This window comes from Hyaena hyaena, unplaced genomic scaffold (genome assembly GCF_003009895.1).
Source record: "Hyaena hyaena isolate Hyena2069 unplaced genomic scaffold, ASM300989v1 scaffold_46, whole genome shotgun sequence".
In the NCBI taxonomy this organism is placed as follows: domain Eukaryota; kingdom Metazoa; phylum Chordata; class Mammalia; order Carnivora; family Hyaenidae; genus Hyaena; species Hyaena hyaena.
The window spans coordinates 1,954,989-1,977,432 of NW_024080678.1; the positions used below are offsets into that span (position 1 = coordinate 1,954,989).

At 45.8% G+C, this 22,444-nt stretch overlaps 1 protein-coding gene across 2 annotated transcripts in view; it reads left to right on the forward strand.

Moving 5' to 3' along the window:
- LARGE1 (LARGE xylosyl- and glucuronyltransferase 1) overlaps positions 1–22,444 on the forward strand; it is a 539,462-nt gene that overhangs the window by 122,183 nt on the left and 394,835 nt on the right. For both annotated transcript variants that reach the window (XM_039230459.1, XM_039230458.1), the window contains one exon: positions 19,145–19,332. In XM_039230459.1, coding sequence (XP_039086390.1) covers positions 19,227–19,332 — 106 coding nt within the window. In that variant the 5' untranslated portion in view covers positions 19,145–19,226. The remainder of the gene's footprint in view (positions 1–19,144; positions 19,333–22,444) is intronic.

Here is a 22,444-nt window from a genome sequence, read left to right on the forward strand (position 1 = left end):
GCTGACATCATGAGTTGGACACTTAACTGACTGAGCTACCAGGTGGCCCTACGTTTAATTTTTATTCCTTCAAATTTAGAAGAAAATTCAGAAATTCTTTAGGTAACTGCCAGAGGTCCAGCCTCTGTAACCTGAAGTATAGCAGAAAACCTGCTGGTGTCAGATTGCTAGGTTGACCTTCTTGCTCTGTTACTGGCTGTGTGACATGGGGCAAATTGCTTAGTTTCCTTCTCTCTAAAATGGGGAAAATATTACCTAATTTGCAGGATTGATTTCAGTGAGACCCTGTGTGCAACGCTAACTTAAAATGCAGTGCTTGGTACAAATATATTGTTTGGAATATGATAGAAAACACTACTCCTGCTAGTATTGTTGCAATTGTTAAAACAGAAAAAGGGTTCTAAGTAAAGAGAGTATTGGTAGTGCTCAGAGGAGTCTGGGTCAGCTTCCCCAAAGAGGTGGCCCCTGAAGGAGGGATTGGAGGTTGTCATGAGTTGTCACGCACAACAGGAGAAAAAAGGAAGAAGAAAGTGAGAGATTGTCTTAGCGGTTCAGTATTGATGGGTCTTAGCAACTTTGAAGTTCCTTTTGAGTACACAGGTCCTTTTCATCATCCACCAATTAAGGAAGGCTCTAATCCCCCTCCACTGCCCTTTCTTGCCCAGCACTTCCTGCAGAGCCTGGTGTTCAATAGCCACCAGGGGATTTAGAGCCACTTCTCAACACAAATTGTCAGAATCATGCACTAGTAGTAAGGCTGCCGTCGTCGTGTTGTGGGACCATGCCCTTGCCCCCAGCTTGACTATAAGCGCTTTCTCATACACCAGTGGACTTCCATGACTATTTGTTTGATTGAAATTAACAGGTAATTAAAACTCTTTTGTCTGGAGTACCTTTAAGTAGACACCTCTTCTTCCTTTCATGGAAACTGACTTTTTTTTTTTAAGTTTATTGATTGATTGAGAGAGAGAGAAAGAGAGAGATCTAGTGGGGTAGGGGCAGAGAGATGGGGAGAGAGAGAATCATAAGTGGGGTTTGCACTGTCAGCACAGAGCAGGCTCGAACTCATGAACTTTGGGATCATGACCTGAGCCCAAATCAAGAGTTGGGAGCTTTACCTACTGAGCCACTCAGGTGCCCTGAAACTCATTTCTCAACCTTTTTGGTTTTCCATTTCCTGACTCCATTTCACTATCCTGTAAATCTCAAACTATTCTTTCACACTTGTTCTTTTCCTGAAAAATCATAGTCGCCGCATAGAGGGACTCATTCTCTGATGAGACAGATCCAGACCAACTCATTAAAGTGTATTTTGCTAAATTCTGTGATAGGAGATAGAGAAGACAGATGTTTGATCCCCTTATATGATCTTGAGGAAATCTCTTGACTTTTAGGAGACTTGTTTTTATCTGTAATTTGGGGATGATAGCATTTGTGCCACAAGATTATTGTGTAGATCAAATGGGACAAGGAACTATCCTCTACTACTTGTCATGCTTATGTCTGGAAATTGCTCAGGATAAATAAGGGTGACTGGTAGACTTTTTTTTTTTTTTGATAGGGGCTAGTCCGTATTGTTCAGCCATGACTGTTCTGATGTCACTGAGTATATTTTCAATTGAGGTGTAATTTACATACTATAAGTTTTACCGTTAGTGAGTGTACCAGTCAGTAGTTTTAGTGTATTTACAAGATTGTGTTACTGTCACTACATTTTAATTCCAGAACAATTTCATTAGCCCTGAAACAAACCACATACTCATTACCAGTCACCCCCTTCCCCTCTTCTATGAACCCAAGGAGACACTTTCTGTTTCTCGGGATTCAGACTGGGAAATTCTTGAAGAGTATCTCTCTCTTCCATCTTGAATGCTTACAGATCATGAATCTTTCCATATTTAGGTCCTTTAATCATTTTTGTTTGTTTTTGAGAAAGGGAGAGAAACAGAGAGAAGGGGTGTACACATGCACAAGTCGGGCAGGGCAAAGGGAGAGACAGAGAGAATCCCATGCAGGTTCCACACCCAGCATGGAGCCTGATGTGGGGCTTGATTTCACAACCCTGAAATCATGACCTGAGTCAAAATCAAGAGTTGGATGCTTAACCAACCCAGGCACCCGTGGGTCCTTTAAATGTTTCAAAAAATATGTGTTGATTTAAAGATGATGAAGAAAACAGAAGCAAACGGACAGGAAAGCAAGGACTTGGGTTCCAAACTTAACCCTGCCCTTTGCTTTCTGGGTAATTTGGGGCATGTCGCTCCCTTGTCTGAGCCTCAGTTGCCACATTTAGATGACTTGTATTGAATTTGAGAACTGCTCCCTCTCCAACTTCTCATTTAGGCTTCAACTCAGTGATTTTGAGTCTATGCATGTTTATATTGATTGGCTTTAAATATGTGCTTGTTCTTTAAGTTTCTTGCTGCTTTCTTATCTACCAGGCTGGCATTGCTTTCCTTTTTTAGTTTCAAATTCAGTGTGCTGTGTGTCAAAATACATAAATATATTATATGTGTGCGCACGCGTGTGTATAAAACAGTGGCAGCAGCTGCCTTGGGAGGATTGATGAGATCACTCATGTAAATTAGCATAGGATTTGGCACTTAGTGTTAGATAATAGTTCTTTGTGAAGTGAATGACGGGGATCACCCGTTGGTGAAAGGTAGACCAGTTGACACTTGCCCGCGTGAAACTTGTTAAATTGGCTGTCCCACCGATCCCAGTTGGGTGCTTCCTTGATCTTGCGATGGGGCTTGATGGGGCTTCTGAGAGCGGCTTCCTTTTTCCCCCTTTGCCTTTACTGGTGTGTGGAGCATGTCAGTGCGAAATTATAGATTTGGAAGAACAAATGCCATGAGAGGAGCAATTTACCTTATCCTGCTCTCTTCAAGTGACATGGGAAATGAAAAACGTCCAACCTAAGACGAATTTAGTGGATACCAAAACCACCAGGCTATTGATTCTTAAAGCCAGACAGCACGGTTATGAATTGGGTGATAAAAATGGAAAGCATTTAGCTTGACTTCTAAGACGGGGACAGCTTTGTGTGTTATCGCAGCGATTAGGTTCTCCTGACAGCCTCACAGCTAATGAACTAGCACTTATTAACTAGCATGCTTACTTTCTGTGCTGCATCTGTCTGATGTGTTGTGTGAGTGAGCTATGTCAGGATAGTTTAAATATTTTTTTATAGTAGCCTGGATGCCTGAGACTTCATCTCTAACTTTAAAGGTAGTGAGAGCATTAGCAAAAAAGTTCTTATGTAGAGCTAGAGCAGTAAGAGATTGTTAGAAGCTGTGAATGGTGCTGCATCCTTGCAGAGGTGGGATTTGTATCTCCTGATGGACTTTGGAACTGACAACTAGGTGTCTTTTGGGTGTTAGAGATCAGTTATGGAGCCTGCATTTATTATCATTGGATGCTGAGGCCCAGAAAAGGTGAGTGTCCAGTTGAGTCACAGTGTAAGTTGCTGGTTGAGCATGAAACCAAAGCTTGGTTTCATGGTGGCAGATTTCTTTCGCATCGTTTAGAATGTTGTGACGTGTGGTTGGTCCAGGCCAGCCTGTCCTTCTCCAGTGGCCTCAAGTCTGTCCTGCTGCTCTTTGATAGGTTATCCCTGACCCCTTAGGACTGAAATGCCTCTTCATGACTCTCTGCCTTCATGGTGGTTTCTTTTCTTGACTTCTGCATGATGATGGAGGTAATTGTTAGTGACTGAATTAGATCTCTGCAAAATTCATAATCCTAATGATTTCTGAATCCCCAGTACCTCAGAATATCTCCTTATTTGAAATAAGTCATTGCAGTTGTAGTTAGATAGGATGAGGTCATACTGGGTTGGCTTGGGCCCTAATCAAGTATGACTATTGTCCGTATAAAAGGGGAAATTTAGACTGAGATACACACACAGGGAGAATGGCCCGCGAATCTTGGGGCTGTGCTTCCATAAGCCCAGGGACCACTAGCAGGTCAGAGAGAGGCCGGGGTCAGGTCCTCCCTTAGCACCTTCGGGGCGCTCATGCTGCCATCTTGGATTTCCATGGAGCCTTCAGAATTATGAGATGATACATTTCTGCCAAGCCACCCCGTTTATGGAACTTTGTTCCAGCAGTCCTAGGGAACTAATACAGCCACCCACCAAGCATTTCATACCATAAAAATATAATTAGTTTTGAGAATAAATAATTGCCTGTACCTTCCTTTTTACACTCCTCCTAAGAGTTTTTGTTTTTTAATTATCAGACTACCATTAGGTCCTTGGTGAATTAATTGGATATTCATTCATTCATTCACTTATTCATTCATAATCATTCACTGATATTCATTGTTTAGCTGCTTGCCAGATAACATGCTGGACACTTTCCCACCATGTCTCATCCTGGTTCTATCTCATACTATGTGCATAACATTTGACCTGCACTGAGCTATGGTTTTCTCTTCTCCACAGTAGACCACTGATACACAAATGTTAGGAGTCTTGAAGGTTGAATGAGATGAAAATGTCAAGTGCCCAGCATAGACCCACCTGCATGGTAGTTGCTAAATAGCTGCTACTACTTGAGCTCCCCAAGTGTGAGGGTCTAGAAATTTAAAATCATTAATAATAATAGACTTTCCTGTGTGCATAGAGCAAAGGGACTTAGATAACCTTAAGAAAAACCATTCTTATCAAAGAAGTACTATACACAAGCATTTATAGTGGCATAATTCAGAATTCCTGAAAGGTAGAAACATCCCAAATATCCATCAGCTGATGAGTAGATCAACAGATACGGTCTGTCCATGCAATGGAATATTATCCAGCCATAAAGAAGAATGGTACACAGGTACATGCTAGAACACAGGGTTGAACCACAGGAACATTATGCTAGGTGAAGGAAGCCAGATACAAAAGGCTGAATATTGTATGGTTTCACTTATATGAACTATCAAGAATTGGTGAATCCATAGAGACAGAAAGCAAACTGGTGGTTATTAGGGACCAGAGGAGGAGAAATGAAGAGTGGCTGCCTAATGGTATGAGATTAGCTTTTGGAGTGATGAAGAATTTCTGGAATTAGGTCAAGATAGTGGTTGCACACAACACTATGAAAGCAGTAAATGCCGCTGAACTCTGTGTTGTTAAAATGGTTAATTCTGTGTTATGCGAATTCTACCTCAGTAAGAAGAAAAGCATCATTCTTCTTTAGTCACAAGGATGTTTATGTGGCCCAAGTCAGGGGAACATGGACCAGGGTCAAAATGGCATGCTGGGAAGCCATCACAGTATAATTCAGATATCCTGAAATTGGGAGGCATAGAGTCTTGATGATCTGAGGCAAATAATGTTTCTGTCTGAAAGAGGAATTTTCTTTACTTCCTCTCTGTGGCTTTGGTGGCAGTGTGACCTTTTATGGCAGTTTAGGACCAGGACTGGGTGGGTCACAGGCCACCCCCAAACTGATCCCTGGCAAAGGAGAACAGGACTGCCCCAGCACCGTGAGAACAACCGTGACTGAGCCTGGGCGTCTAGAGGCCCTGCCCTTCAGCATAGGGCTGCCTCACTGTCTTAGTCCACTAGGCCTTCTGGAACACACCACCACAGACTGAATGGCTGTATTATAAATAATAGAAATTTATGTGTCACAGTAACTATGGTCAGGCTGGTAGCATGGTCAGGGTCTGGAGAGGAAACCTTTCCAGGTTGACTTCTTACATCCTCACATGATGAAAAGAGTCCTTTTAATAAGGACACTAATCCCATTCAGGGGCTCCACCCTTGTGATGTAATTACCTTCCAGAGGCCCTGCCTCCTAATACCATCATATTGGGGATTAGGATTTCAACATAATGAATTTTGGGGGGAACACAGACCTTCAGTCCATTGCACCCACATATGTACTGAATCGGCATCGTGTTAACAGACATGTCCCCCAAACAAGGACATGGCTGTTGGTGTGGCCTCCAGCTGGACTGCCACCAGAAGCCTTTAAGTTGGCTTCTGGGATGCACTTTCTTCTTCACCCAACCCAGAAGTCACATTGCTCGTAGAGTTGTTGGTTTTCTTGACCACAAATGGCTGTAATCTCTGCTCAGGAATGCTCAGCAGCTCCTGAGGGGCTGTAGAATGAAGTCCAAGTTCTCCTTCCTTTAGCGTTTAAGGCTGCCCAGGCTCGTTCCCCTCCATCCATCAGCTTCCTTACCTGACTCTGGAAGGAGTGGTTAGCTGCCGTCCCCTAGTGCCAGGGATGCCCTTGAACTTTCCTGAGGGGCTCCCTCTGCCAGGGATGACTTTCCTTTCCTTGCCAGCCTTTTGAATTGTGCCATGCCTCAGCCCAGATGTTTTCCCCAAGAGCTATTTCCCCGGTCCTGTCTTGTGTTCCTGTTCCTGGTGTCTGTGTCTGTCTGGTCCCTACACTCTTACAAGTCTGCTCAAGGGCAGGAACCCTGCTGTACCCCTCTCTTATCCTTGGCTGCAAGCCCCTTGCCTGGAATAGAGTGTGTGCCCGGTAAACACGTGCAGAGTGCAATGAGGATGAATGTGGAGGAGTCAAGAGAAGGTAAAGAAATAGCTACCTTCTTATCATTTGCCACAAGAGATATTTACATAAAATCTCCATAGGCCTTGAAACCCAGAGGAAAAATAGACTCTGCAAGTTAGATGCATCACCCTCTAGCAGTTGGGAAGACTGGAGTGCATTTGCAGTCTCCGCCCTTGTTAAATGCTTATGAGTGTTTGCTTAAGCAGAATGGAAATGGGAGGCAATGCCTGCTTAAATCATCCCTTTCCAGAGTGAAAAATCAAAAGAACCAAGACCAAAACACTCCAATGGGTAGCCTCATGGATATGATTAAGCGCTGATTTAACATTCAGAAGAAAAACATAAAAATCAGCCTTCCTGGAGCTGTAGTCTGACCCCAGGAAAAGTGTGTATCCTCAGGAAAGATCAATTTGCATTAAAGATCTGTTTGGCAATGCATTGTTGAAAGAGGTTTAATATTGTAAGTGGAAATTTTTGATCGCTTCTCGACTCTTTTTCTCCTTCTTGCCTCTCTACCTGTGTCACCACGGAGAGAGCTCCATGCGAGAAGTGATAGTCACACTGCCCGCCTATCAACATCTCGATGAAACTTTTGTTCCTGCTCTTGAAAAGCAGAATCCGGGTTGTGTGATGCGATAGAAGGGGTGGAAATTAAGGAAAGTACCTGGGATGCAGATGAGCTCGTTCCACCTCCCCAGGCCAAGAGAGGTGGTGACGTTGGAGGAAGATGACCACAGTAGATGTGTGGTGTGTCCTGGGCCACTAGGTGCTAGTAGCACCCCATTCTCTCCAGTTGTGACTATCAAAGATGTCTCCAGACATTGCCAGATGTCTCCAGGGCCGGGGACAGCATTACTTTCCACTGAGCACCAATGTCTCACAGGCTCACCATGAAGATAAGAAGGAGGTAGACCAGTTGGAAGAAGTCAAGGCAGGCAGAAAGGCAGGGAAATGTGATGGACACATGTCCTTCATCCAGGTGCTTGTTCTGCATTGGGAGGTGTGACATGGGTGCCTGGAGGTCATGGAGGCCTTCAATACCATGCTGAGGAAGACACATTGGATTTGAAGTCTTGGGTGAATCCCAGCTGGCCTCCTGTGTCCGTGCTATGTGATTGGAGTAACTTAACCTTTTGAGTCATAGGGCCCTTATCTGGAAGGTGGAGTTGCACAGATTGGTTGCAAAGACTGAATGAGTTAAGCCCACGTGGAGGCGTCAGTATGGTTCTTGGCATCCTCTTCCCCAATCAGTGTGGTCTTCCTTCTTGAGTGCTCCCGTGTCTAGTGAACTCTGGTTCCCCCTGGCCCCACTGCCGCCCACTCAGGCTGCCATCTATCCACCCTGTGTTAACTGCAGAGCCTCCTGGGTTCTCGGCTCCAATTCCTTCTTGTGCTTGCAGCTACCCTTGCCTCCTGAAACAGGATGACATGAAGGCTTAGAAGGTACGTACCTGTACCGACCGGCACTGTGGCTCTGGGGCACTTGAAATGTGGCCAGTTCAAATCGAGTGGTGCTGTTCCTGTTAGGGGAGCTCTGGAGTTTGAAGACGATCTCAATAACATTTTATATTGGTGACATGTTAAAATGCTAATGTTTTAGACATGCCAGCTTTAGTGGAATGTGTTATTAAAATCGACTTCCCTTATTTCCTTTTACCTTTTTAAAGGTGGCTATGGGAAACAGGATGAGTTTTGTAAGAGTAGCTATTGGCTTGTCCAAGGAAGCATATTGGTTTGGTTCAAAAGAGAATCATTTCCTGGCACCAAGTTTTGAGATATAATTTGCTTCACGGAGCAGTCCCTTTAAAGAACAGAAATGGCCCCTTTAAAAGAGTAGCCACTTACTGTATAATGTGTTCAGCGCAGTTTATATTTTCCCCTGCAGATGTTAGGATGCTTTTTTTTCCCCCTTTTGACTACTACTCCCTTTACAGTATACACCACCTGGAGACAGGATGAGGGTACACTTACATTTGTTAGCTCCCTCCCCACCTTAGTTATGGACTGAATGTTTGTGTCCCCCTAAGATCTGCTTGTTGAATCCTAAACACCAGTGCAATGGTCTTAGGAGGCTGGGTCTTGGGGAGATGATTAGGTTATGAGGGTGGAGCCCTTGTGAATGGGACTAGTACCTTTTTAAAAGGGAACCTAGAGAGCTCCGGTGATTCCCCATGTGTGTAGACACAGGAACAAGATGGCTGGCTATGAATGAGGAAGCAGGCTCTCCCCAGGCACTGAATCTGCCACAGCCTTGGTCTTGGACTTCATACCCTCCAGAACTGTGAGAAATAAATGTTTATTGCGTAAGCCATCCAGTCTATGGTATTTTTCCAAAGCAGCCCAAGCGGCTGAAGACGCCCCTCTAACCACTTTGTGGGTGCCACAGCAAGTTCTTAGAATTTGATTGGTCAAGCAGCTGAAATCCGGCTGATTCATTTTAATGTGATTGATGCTACTCTAGCATCTCACGTTGCTGTGTAATCATATTTTGAATATACTTTTGATCTCCCTCATTGCTTGCAACAGCCATCAGTGCTTGGAATTGCCATGGGCTTTCACGAACAAGGATGGGAGCTTTCTGGGATGCTGGATGCCTTGTCAAGATCCTGAACAGCCAGTATGCAGAGCTGAGACTTGAACCCAAGTCCTGACTCCCCGTCCTTGTAAATGCTGTGAGGCTCGCGTAAAGTGCAGACCGTGCCTCGGCGCTTGCTGTGAACATAGTGGAGACAAGATGGCAAAACACTTGGGCTGCAGGTGGCATGTCCTCACTGCAGAGTTGTGTGACATGGGTGGTTGAAGACCGGATCAGAGACCCTGGTGAGGCCCTCTGCCCTTGAGCTAGGACATCACTGTGGTTCTGAGCAACAGGATTTGCCTTCACGGCGGGATCGAGCCGAACAAGGTTGGCGACAGTGGGCCCTTAGAGCCCTTCAGAACACAGTGAACTCCCAATTTTTCAATGTTTGTTCCCAAATATATTGCATGTGGCTTTTACTCTTGTAGTTCACATGATTAATTTTTAAACAGTGCCTCCGAGGCCAAACGCCATTCTCCAAATGAAAAAAGGAATCAGGAGTGCCAGTTTGACAAGCCCAAGAATCATCTACAGGAGGGAGACGCCTTGGGCCCTGGTGTGCAGAGAAGAGAGGGAGGGAGAGAGGGAGGGTAGGGTGGGCCTCGGGAGGGATGCCCTGGACTCTGGGGGAGAGGCCAAACCCCCCCTTGCGTGTTCCTCCTCATGGAGCAGAGAAAGGAAAGAGAGTTACCGAAGTGAACTTTGCTGGTGTCCTCAAATGTGCCAAATGGTCTCTGCAGAGTTCACTGCAATGAGGGACCTGCCTGAGGTGCTGTGTGGCTTCTGTTTCTCCTACTACAGATATTGTAGAGTCCAGCAGCAAGACAGCAAGCTTTTGTTTAAAGAGGGCTGCAAGGTGCCTGCCTGATGGCTGAGGCCGTCTGGCGTGTTCATTCACTTGCTCATTCATCCCTTTAAGGAATGCCTCCTGCGTGCCTGGGTGTACACTGAATGTAAAGCCATCCTGGTTTTTTTGCCCAAGTGGAGACTGGAATCCAGTGAGTGAGCCAGCCATTATATGAGTAATCCATCAGATAATTGTATGATTCCAAAGTTGAATGTGCACAGAGGAGAAGGTGACCAGAGAACATGACAAGAGGAAGCGAAGGAGGGGTGCTGAGGCCTGGGGCCCTCAGAGAAGACCCCTCTGGGGTTGCTCTCTCTTGTGCTGAAGGCACTCAGAACCACAAAGACTTAGCCCAGCAAAAAGCAGAGCGAGAAGCATTCCAGACAGAGGGAACACACTTGCAAAGGCCCTGAGGTGCGTTCTGGAAGTGAGAGGGCCATTGTGGTTGGAGGCAAGCAGAATTAAAGGGCCAGTGGCCAGAGATGAGGACCTAGAGACAGTTAGAGGTCAAGCCATGAGGTCTTTACAGACATGACAAAGGGTTTGGGATTTATTTTAAGAGCTGTGGGGAGACGCTGAATAATTTCCAGTATGACCTGAGTTAGGAGGCTATCGCACTGGGCACACGTGTGAGATGATGGCGGCTTGGATTTATATAGTGGCAGTAAAACTGGAAAGCAGTGGGTGTATCATTGGACAGAATACATGTTTCAGAGGTAAAAACGGCAGGAGAGGATGGCCAGATTTGACAAGATACGAGGCGTGAGTGAGGGATTGAGAACGGCTCCCAGGTATCTGGCTTGGGTATTGATATAGATGGATACAGATGATTCTCTTTAAGGTGGTGGAAAGCTCTGGAGAAGAGAAGGTGGAGAAAGGGGAGATTGGGATTGGAGTCTGAGGCACACATGGTAGGGGAAAATCATTGTATGTGTGAGTCTGGAGGGCAGAGGAGAGGCCAGAGCTGGAGATACAAATGTGGGATCAGCCTGGAGACCGTCTCCCAGGACATGGGAATGGGGGCTCTCACCTGGGGAGAGAAAACAAGATGGGTCCCACCCTGCATCTTGGGACATTCCTGGAATTTGCCATTTGGAGAAGAGGAGGCTGGAGGAGAAAAAGAACGTATGAAGTAAATATCTCAGATAATAGCACAGCGAGTCTACCAGAGAAAGGCAATAGCACCTCTTAGCAGTTGACTGCCCATTTGAAATCAGACATGATTAAATGGAACATATCTGCCTGCCTGATAGTGCGTTTTCCTACACCAGCATTTGGCTTCCCAAGTAAAGCTGTGGTAAAAGTGTGCTTGCGTTCATCTGAATGACTGGATTTTTCCAGGCTAGTATAATTGGGAAGAAGGGGGGCTTAGGGAGGCATGAGCGCTTGCAGAGGGAGGTTATAATCATGAACCAGGGCATCTAAACTGAATGAGAGAGAATAGAAAGTTCTAGATCTGGTTGGACAGTAATGAAGAAAGCTGATGGACTGGGGTTCATGATGACAGTGAAGAATTTGGGTAACGGCATCCTGGGAAGGCTAGCAGGGGCCTGGATGGAGGTTGGCGTTGACATTTGATTTTTTGGAGACTGTGCTGGTTTTGGTGACACCAAGTGCTAGAATATAAATTTGGTCCACGTGAAATGGTAGATGTTGTGAACTGACCGTTCTCTTCTTGGAATTGTGGTGGAGACGCAGGACATGTGGTGGGCGCTGAGGCCTTCAGACAACGAGAAGAGTAACCAGGAGTTGCCAGATGACAGTGACAAGGAGAGAGAGGAACAGGGCTTCAGGAGAGGGAGGGCCTGTAAGGGTTGGCAGACAGCCAGAAGCCCGGAGGACAGAGGCGGGCCTCTACCCTTACGTACTTGCTTGAGAGAGTAGAGGTAAGTGTTCTCCTTTGGGGAAGGCAGTGATCGGGGTCAGCTGTCCTTTCACACAAGAGCAGAGCTGGAATGAAGCCAGACAGAGCTGAGGATAACCAGGAGTTTGCTGATTGCCTACTGGAAGTTCCACAGGATTCCACAGTTGGGCTTGGGAGGAGGGTGTGGGCTGGCCTTTGTGTCCTGGGAGTAGTCTGTATGGTCCTGAATATCCAGGGAGTCTGCCGGCTGTGACTGAGATACTCGGTCATTGATCCATTCAATAAATATTTATTGATCTCCTCTTATATGCTAGATACTGTGCTAGCAACAAAGAAAACAGCAGTGGCCAAAATAGACAAAGTGCTTGCCCTTGGGGCATCAGTTGTGTGTCTGGGATTTTCTGGGTTTTTCTGTTTTGTTTTTGGTTTTTTGTTTTTGTTTTGTTTTTCTTTCCAGGAAGCACCGGAATTTGAGTCCCAGGGTTTCCAGCAACTAAATCAGTGTCCTTAGCCTCTTGGTCTCTGCAAGATGGGTGTAATGCTGCCTCTCTAGGTGGAGGTGGTGCTTTTCAGTCATTCAAATATGGAAGAATTGTTTTTTTTTTATTTTTTTTAATGTTTTATTTATTTCTAGGAGAGAGAGAGAGACAGCGTGAGCAGGGGAGGGTCAGAGAGAGGGGGAGTGACAGACTCTGAAACAGTCTCCAGCCTCTGAGCTGGCAGTCAGCACAGAGCCCGACGCGGGGCTCGAACCCACGAACCGCGAGATCATGACCCAAGCGAAAGTCGGACGCTTAACCGACTAAGCCACCCAGGTGCCCCAAGGAAGAAGTGTTTTTGATGGGAGGTTTGGATGGTTCGTCAGAGGAAACCTCTAGCCCATAAGATGCTTCTGTTCAGTTAGGAAAAGACACTTTTCCTTCTAGAAACCTTCTTTCTATCTGTCAGAGAACGGTTGTAATAAATATGCAATCAACAAAGTCCAGGATGCGATGGTTCTCCCTAGAGCACTGGCCAGGCCCTGCAGGGTAAGGTGAGGGAGGGGCCAGGTGGGAGTGGAGGGAGGCCAGCTTGATTTGTCAATAACCAGGTGTCTACTCAGTGCTTTGGAAGTCCAGGCCTCTCAAACAGTGATGTACGCTCGCATCACCGGGGCTCTTGTTAAAATGCAGAGTCTGATCCATGAAGCTGGGGTGGGGCCCGGGAGTCTGCATTTCTCGCAAGATATGAGCCCCCGCTGCTGCTGCTGGCAGTGGTTTAGGGACCACACTTTGGATGGAGATGGCTAAGTGTGAACCGATGTTTCAGCTGCTGGTCTCTGGCAGAGGCTTAAAACGAACACTAGAGGGCCAGGATCCTTTGCCCTTAAGGGGTTTTAGTCTGATGAAGAGAGATTACAGACAGGAAATGATTAGAAGACAATGACAGTAGGTGATGGGCACTGAAGAGGGCATTTGTTGGGACAGCACTGGCTGTTGTATGTAAGCAATGAATCATGGGAATCTACTTCCAAAGCCAAGAGCACACTGTATATACTGTATGTTAGCTAACTTGACAATAAATTATGTTATGTTATTATTATATTATATTATATTATATTATATTATATTAGTTTATTTTTAGGTGAGGTACTCAGAGAAGTCTTTATTTATAAGGTGATGTTTGTTCAGATGCACAAGTTACATAATGTCATGAACCACGTAGGTATTTGGGAGCAGAGAAAGATAATTTTCTGCCGAAGTAACAGCAAGTCTATAAAGTGGGAGTGTGCTTGGCTGGAGAAGTTGAATTGATTCTAACCTTTCTTCCTCTGTCTTTACTTACTTGGGGATTCATTTGCTCTCATGAATAAATTACATTTTAAAAATAAAAGAAAGGGGCGCCTGGGTGGCTTAGTCGGTTGAGCGTCCAACTTTCGCTTAGGTCATGATCTCGCGGTTCATGGGTTCGAGCCCCGCGTTGGGCTCTGTGCTGACTGCCAGCTCGGAGCCTGGAGCCTGTTTCAGCCTGTGGCTCCCTCTCTCTCTGACCCTCCCCTGCTCGCGCTGTCTCTCTGTCTCCTAGAAATAAATAAAACATTTTAAAAAAAAAATAAAAGAAACAAAAAAAGACAACGACAGTGAACTGGAATGTGCTCCTGATGGCCTTTGGAGTTTAGAACAGAGCGAGGGGACATCTCCCGGTCTGGACTTGCCAGAGATGTTTCACCAAAGCAGCAAGGACTTGAAATCCCTGCTGAGGCCCAGCAGGCGAGGGAGGACATGGACGGAGAGTGGTGCTGTGTGTGAGGGGCTCGGACAAAAGCGTGAGGTGGGGATGTAACACTAGCAATAGTGCAGGTAATGATACGACAAAGCCAACGTCTGTGGAGGGTCTGTCTGCTGTAGGGTCTGTATTATAAGCTCAGCGAGGGCCAGCCCTGTGCCCTCTTAGAACTGGGACAGGCTCTTGAAAGAAAGGTTCACATGGATGGACCTGGAGGGTGTTATGCTGAGCGAAATAAGTCAGGCAGAGAAGGACAGATACCATATGTTTGCACATATAGGTGGATTAGGAGGAAGTTAACGGAGGACGAAGCAGGAAAAGGAGAAAAATAGTGGGGAAAGCGAGAGAGGCAAACCATGAGAGACTCTTGAATGCTGAGAACAAACTGAGGGCTGATGGGGGTGGGGGAGAGGGGAAGGGGGTGATGGGCATGGAGGAGGGCACTTGTGGGGATGAGCACTGGGTGTTATATGGAAACCAACTTGACAATAAACTATAAAAGAGAAAAAAAAAAGAAAGGTTCACTTGGGACTGGGATGACAATATGGGACTCACAGAATTCACCCAGTCTTGTAGTTACAAACATATAACATGTTACAACATATAACATAACATGTAACAAATCTCTTACATGCCTGAAGGATCAGTTTGGGCTCCTAAGTGATTCCGAAGGGTTTCAGTCATTGGTTCCTTAGACTTTTGTTTGTGTGTCTGTTTCCTTTGGAAGTTACTTAGATTTTTATTCAGTCTTCATGTGCAGAATCTGTAGACAATTCACACATCTTGAACACCCATGAAAATTCGTTTCTAATGATGCCAATTAAAAGAGAACCTATAGAGATGCCTGGCTGGCTTAGTAGAGCATGGGACTCTTGATCTTGGGGTTGTGAGTTCAAGCCCCAAGTTGGGCCTGGTGCCCCATTAAAAAGAAGAAGAAGAAGCAGACAATTGTCTAGTGTTGATCAGCTCAGCTCAACATTTGGAATGTGGGCTTCTGACTGGAGCCTTTCAAATGGTAGCGGGCTACTTCCGGAGGATATATTCCTAATTAGGATCTGGCAGATCTTAATTTACAGCACCTCATATGTAAAGTGAAACTAACACATGTATTCCTTCACCGTCTGCCCTGAGGGATTTTGAATCACATGCAACATAACAAGAAGACTTGGTGATTCAAGTTTTAAAATATTTTTAAGTTATAAAAGCAACACATATTCTTTGTCAAAAGTTTTTGGGAGAAATCTGTATTCAGATGTATTGAAATTATCCTTATCCTTTACCCAGAGATAATCTTTAACTTTTATACTTTTTATATATGTAGTTCTTTAGGTATTTATACATGTTACGTTGGACTGAAAGATTCTTGTAATCACATTTTTATGTTCAGCCGTGAATGCTGCTTCTGTGGCTTTAATAGATCACGATAATTTTTCTGGCTCGTACAGTGTTCTGCATAAATGTGAATTTCATTGGTTAAGACAGATGGGAGAAGACAGATGGAGTAGTAGATGTTTAGGAGAAATTGACCAGCTTGGCCAAGGAACTGGGTGATGGCTTTTGAGGCAGGGGCATTTTAGAGGTGACTCTTTGCCCTACCTATTCACCCAGGAGTGTGTCTCCCTCAGTCCAGGCAAGAACAACTTCCAGACCAGTTTCCTCAGTTAATAGTCAACATTTGCACATGTGTGGGAAGTAATTTCCAGCCCTTCCTTCTTTCTTGTGTTGATTCACTATATTGACTTCCCGGAGTAACTCCTGATATAAATTGAGATTTTTCTTTAAAATGTGTTTTTAGTGCATAGAGGTGTCATTTAAAAGTCAAATCCATGAAGGAGTATTTTTTTTACCTGCCGGGTTTAATTTCAGATGCCAGTGTTATCATAAAATGCAAACCACTCTGGACTCTGTTTCAAAACTTAGGACAAATTTTGTCAATTGAAATGAACTTTTGCAGATAAAGAGGTTTTTAAAAATGTTTTTAAATATTAATGCCACTTGGGTTCAGCTCCATATATATTCCTACTTTTCCCTGAAGTCCTAATTCGTCTCTAGCTTTCCAGTTTTCGTTCTATCTGTTGTACTTTTTTTTTTTTTTTTGAATGGGAGCAAATAGTGGTGATATATTTAACCCAGAGAGGAAAGTAATCCTGAGATTTAATATGAAGGATTTAGGTTAGATCAGAAGGAAAATGACCCCTGGCAAAGGTTGGTAGAATCAGTTACTTAGAGGGAGAGCAGAGCTCAAGGTGTCTCGGCCATAGGTGCGTGCAACCTGTGGCCAGTTCATCAATCTTTCTAGGCCTTAGTTTTCTCATCCACTAAATGGGGATGAAAAATAGTTCCTACCTCATAGGTTATTTTGGAGAATTAAACAAATAAAATGCAAAGAAAAGAGTCTGAGACAGAATATGTCTTTGCTGCTATCATTATTATTATTGTTATTATTATAAGTGAATTGCAGGGGCACCTGGGTGGCTCAGGGGGTTAAGTGTCCGACTTCGGCTCAGGTCATGATCTCACAGTTCGTGAGTTGGAGCCCCGGGTTGGGCTCTGTGCTGACAGCTCAGTGCTTTGAGCCTGCTTTAAATTCTGTGTCTTCCTTTCTTTCTCTCTGCCTCTTCCCAGCTTATGCCATGTACTTCCTCTCTCCCTCTCTCTCAAAAATAAACATTAAAAAAAAAAAAAAAGAAAGAAAGAAACAACCAAGAAACCAAAACCAAAAAACAAACAAAAAATACCCAAACGCCACAAAGGGCAGTTTCAGTGTGGTATCTTCCTGAAGGAGAATCCAGTGGGTCCTTCAGATTGAAATCTTGCATTTGCACTTGGTAATGTCAGCTGGTGCTTATTTGTTGGGACCTCTTTTCTCCCAAGCCCTGTGCGAGTGGGGAGGGAGGAAAAGCTGATCCATCTGCCCTTTGGCTCTTGGGAAGAGGTGGGGCTCACCCTACCTTATTCTCCATCCATCCTTTCTGGGCCCTTTTTCAAGGGCTCTCTCATTTTAGACTCTCCGGCAGGGAGAGCATCCTTTGTTAGAGATGGGAAACATGAAGCTTACCCAGAGTAAGGAGTTTGCCAGTGTTGCAGCTAGTCGAGTGTAGAACTGGATTTGAATCCACATCTGTCTCACTGCGTAGCCTCCTGTCCCCACTGTGTTCTTCCTGAGAGAGTCCCCAGCATCTGGAAGATCCTTATTCTTAGTGACTCACAGTTTGTATGAAGGATTTGTTGCCCATTCTTCAGAATGAAAACCTTTCCACATTAGTGGACGGGGCTGGGGGGACCTTTTCTCCAACCATCATTCTTTGTTTAAAGCAATTTTGCTTTTCTGGTTTTACTTTCTAGCCCATGCCCTCCAGCCTTGTGGTCTTTCATCTGTTTCAAAGGAGAGCCATTTAGAAAATGGCGTCAGAGTGGTTGCAGAAGAAAGCGTGGTGTTGACAGTTGAGATTGGCTCCATTAGGCATTTATTGCTGGCAACTTGCTGAACACGAACTCTTGAAGCTTCTAAAGGCCACCTTTGGTTACACTCTGATTCCATTCATACGTTCAGCAGACAGTTGTCTGCTGGCCAGCAAGTGACAGGCACTATGCTAGGTCTTTGGGAAATGCATGCAAGAGGAGTGGACAGGGCGTCTGTCTCCTGAAAACGCCAAGGTTGGCAGGGAGGGGAGACAGTTCAACCAGACCACAGTCACATGGGACACAGGGGTTCTGGCAGAGGAAAGGACGTTTTGTGGTAATACCCAAGGGAGCACCAAAACCAGCTCTTTCATGGACATCATTCTTTGGGGATGGGAAGCCTTGTGTAGGTACCTGCAATAGTGGCTTCCACCCTGTTTTGGAGGCTTCTAACATGTGGACCCCGCATTCCACCTTCAGCCGGAGTGACATCCATGGTCAGAGGCAGGTGGAGATGAGATTGCACGCTCTATTGGGTCTTAAATTCCTTTGAAAGGCACATGACCTGTGGTCACATACCCAGGTGAAGGATCGTGGGGCCCTACTCCATGGGAACTGACCTACTACCTCTTCTTTGAACATGTCTCAGCCAGTCTTCGGCATGACTTAGGACTGGCTCTCTGCAGGCTAGTTATAGGTTATCTGTGCTCCTTTCCATTTTCTGCACATTTTAATTGTTTCCATGCTTTCCTGGACATCTTCTTCCGTATTAAAGGTGGATGCTATTAAGACAGTCTCTGGTGAGTGTTTTTTAGGTCATGAACTGTGATACAGTTGTAGTCCCCTGCAGGTGAGGTTGTGGCCAGTGCAGCTTCCTCTCCTCTGAATGTGCCGCCAGTCGGCCTCCAGTGCCTTCTGCGGCTCTCCCTGTCTGGAACTCGGAAACCATTCTGCCATCTTGGCTGCACCTGCATCAGTCAGCCACTTCCATTTGGCTTTCCACAGAGGGCCATACGCATCTCAGTCCGTCACATTCTTGAAGTTCTTGCGGATGTTTTATGTTGGTCTCTCTTGTTAGACTGTGTCCTTTGAAGCCAACGGCGTTCCTGACATTTTTGAAAACGTGGCACCTGGTTAGTGCTCGGTACATACAAGGTGCTAACTAAATGCTTTTTTGGTGGTTGGTTCAGGCTGCAAAGTAACCTACACTATAGAATACATGCATGCATATGTGTGTGTGTGCACGAGAGTGAGAGAGAGGAGAGAGAGAGGGAGAGGGTATATAAGCTAGGGAAGGGCAGAGGGAGAGAGAGAACCTTAAGCAAATTCCATGCTCAGCGCAAAGCCCAATGTGGGGCTCAGTCCCACAACCCTAGGATGATGACCTGAGCCGAAATCAAGAGTCTGACACCTAACCAACTGAGCCACCCAGGTACCTCTTGAGATCTCATAGATTTTATCATCCTTTATTCATTTACTTTTTAAAGAGCTGTCTCTGTTTTGATGGACTGCAGGACTGCAGCACCGTCTCCTGGGATAGAAGGTTAGCAGGAAATCGTAGATGAGTCAAATACTTTCAGGATCTATGGGATATTTCTCCTCTGCAACGTGCATCCATTCACAGTGCTCAGAACTCAGCCCTTCCTCTTTGCTCTTCTTCCTTTCAGAAAGTATTATGAGGGAGGCTGAGGACCCCGTGCTCCGGGCAGAGAAGCGGCGCTGGGATTAGGGGTTGTCACTTCTGAGAGGATGCTGGGAATCTGCAGAGGGAGACGGAAATTCCTGGCCGCCTCGCTGACTGTTCTCTGCATCCCAGCCATCACCTGGCTTTACCTGTTTGCCGGGAGCTTTGAAGGTAAGAAGGCGGCTTCCTCACAGGGAGAGGGGTGGAGAGGGAAGCTCCGGGGTCCCTGGAAGCCCCCTCCGGGTCGTCTGTCACCGTGTGGAGCGGGAGAACATTGGTGCGTAGGCAGAGACCTGCCTAGGGCTCCCGCGGTAAGTTGGAGGGAGTCCGTAGTGAGGACGAACACAGAAAAACAGAAGCGAAGTATGGTGCACCTGTCTGCAGTGGGATGGTGGAGGTTACACAAATGTCAAATATCAGCTTTGCAAGTCGATCACTGTGTCAATAATGGGCGAAAGGTTTGGGCCCTGGAGGGATTTGTGAACTATGCATGGAGCCAGCTGTTTCATTCGTTCTTCCATCTACTCATTCATTTATTCACACATTTCACATTTTGTTGTGACTCTTGCTGCTGCCATTGTTGAGCATCTGCGCCGAACCAGGTGCTGGGGATGCGGTGATAACAGGTCTAGACATTCACGGTGCGGGGCGGGGGGAGATAGACAGGTTAGCACGGGACCAGTGTGCATCGGGCCCGGGGCACCCTAGGAGACCGCAGGTGGGGCTGCCAGGCCGGGCTGCATGTGTGAAAGATGATCAGTCACACTGACCAGCAGGATGGAGGAGTACAGCAGAGGAGCCACCCGCCCCAAACAAATAAAAACAAATGCCGGTCCCTGTCGCTTCTCGGAAATCAGTGGAGAAGACAAGACTGGCCATTCTCCCAGCCAGCGATTTCAAATGCAGTGCAGCGTGTCGCATATCAAAGGTGATTTTCTAGGCTTCAGGGAGGGCAAGGGATGGCGGCATCGAGCAGGACACTTTTTTTTTTTTTTGCCCCCACAATTGAATTCAAAAATATCCCCAATGAAGATCTGTCTCAAGGAAGTCACTACTGTGTTTTTAAATGTTTCCTATATGCATAATTTTTTTAATGTTTTATTTATTTCTGAGAGAGAGAGAGAGAGATAGCGTGAGCAGGGGAGGGTCAGAGAGATAGGGAGACACATAATCTGAAACAGGCTCCAGGCTCTGAGCTAGCTGTCAGCACAGAGCCCGACGTGGGGCTCGAACCCATGAACCGTGAGATCATGACCTGAGCCGAAGTCGGTTGCTCAACCGACTGAGCCACCCAGGCGCCCCTATGCATAATTTTTTTTGACAGCTCAAGGCTACCTTTTAATTAGGAGTTTTGCTGCACTTTCTGAGATTTGCCCTGAATTGGCTCAACTGTGCTTGTATAGCAGGGAAGGGCCTGTACATCCCTGGAGTCGAGGAGTTCTCTTACGAACAGCTACATGGAGTAAATTATGCCATGGCAGTGGGTGATTAAGTTTTGGCAAAGAGATCAGAGGGAGAAAGGTGAGATGATGTTAATCCTAGAAGAGACAGAAGGAAGCAGTGCACCAGGGATGATGGGAAAGCCCTTGTAAAAGAAGGCTGAGAACACCCAGTGCTGGTCCAGGGTTAGTACATGAAAACATTGACCCTGACAATGTAACTGGACCAGCGATGATACTAATGGTGTGACAGTATTGACAATAACAGGGATTCCAGCATTTCAGACATTTCTGCAGGCCAGGCATTGTTGCAGGGACTTTGCACGCATGGTCTCCTTCTCCCCAGTGATCCGACATAGTAGGTATAGAAGAAGAAGGCGAGGCAGAAATCCCTCAGTAATCTTCCCAAGGCCCGAAAGCCCGTCAGGATGGGCCTGTGGTATTGGACTCGAGATCTGAGGTTTCTAACTACAATACCATGTTGTAGATGGGGGCTTCAGTGAGGTAGCCGACTTTGGCTAGGGGTTTGACAAGGTGTCACATGACCTTTCTGGGTGCCTGGGAGAGAAGCTGCAGAATGTTCATTTGCACTCATTGATAAAAACCCAACCCCAAATGATTTTGGCAACAAGGGAATTTGGGGACTAACAAAACCAGTAAGTTCAAACGTAGGACGGGCTTCAGGCAGCATTGGATCCAGGGGCTCAGATGACAATTTTGTAGCTTAGTCTCCCTCCTCCCCTTTGCTCTACATTTCTCTGCCTTGGTTTCTTCACTGCAGCTTTATCTCCACAGAGGAAGCTTTAGCTTACAGCGTACCCTCACCAGTGCCTGTGGGAAGAGGAGTTCTTCCTTCCTCTAATTCCACAAGATTGCCTCTGATTGGGTTGCCTCTGGTCACTTGTGATCCAGAGACCAATTGCTGTGGCTGAGGGAGGCTGGTGAGGCCAGCCCTTTGCCCTGTGCCTATTTTTGGTTATAGAGTAAAGAAGAATTCCCTGAAACCTTTGGAGTCAGAATGGGGGACTCAAAGTGGCCCCCAAAGGAAAATGGTGCATTTTCCCAAACAGGAGACTAGGAGTAGATCTGAGATCCGGAGAATTTATAATTGGCTGTGCTTAGCAATAGGTTGATGTCAGCTGGAAGTCTGCTTCCCTGCATCATGCTATCTGGGCCAGCCCTGGCTGATGGAGTGACCATGATCTTTGACTTTGAATGATTTTATTAGACTGCCAGATAGATGACAGGAAACAGAGAGGATTTAGGAAATCATACTCTGAGGTAACCTGCACAGACTGGATATAGCTGCCCTATTTATCAACATGATGGTTAATAATAAATCCCCCCTTGGGACCAAATCACAAACTGCATTAAGTAGGAGCTAGGTGATGTGAGTACATTAACAGAAGTACTCTAGCCAGAATAACAAAGGGGATAGATAGATGCCTTTTATGGGGTATCGGTTAGTCCACAGCTGGACCACAGTATTTATTTCTAGATGCCACAGTTTGAGGACAATTTAGACAAGTCAGCACATTCAGGAGAGTCTAGGTGAATGACAGTGCCAATTCAAACCTTGTTACATAAATAATAGTGGAAAGAATTGGGGCTATTTACCTTGGAGAAGCAGAGGCTCCAGGTGTACATGACCAGCTTCAGCAAACAGTCAAGGAGCTGTCGCCTGAAAGAGAGATGGCCCCAGAGCTATGGAGGGACATGGCAGGAGCCAGCTTTCAAGCTCATCCTAGTAAAGGGACATTTTGTCCAGGGCAGGATTGAGCCGTCCTGGGAGGTAGTGAAACACCCAGCATGAGAGGTGTGTAAATAGAAGTACGGTGTGGTGG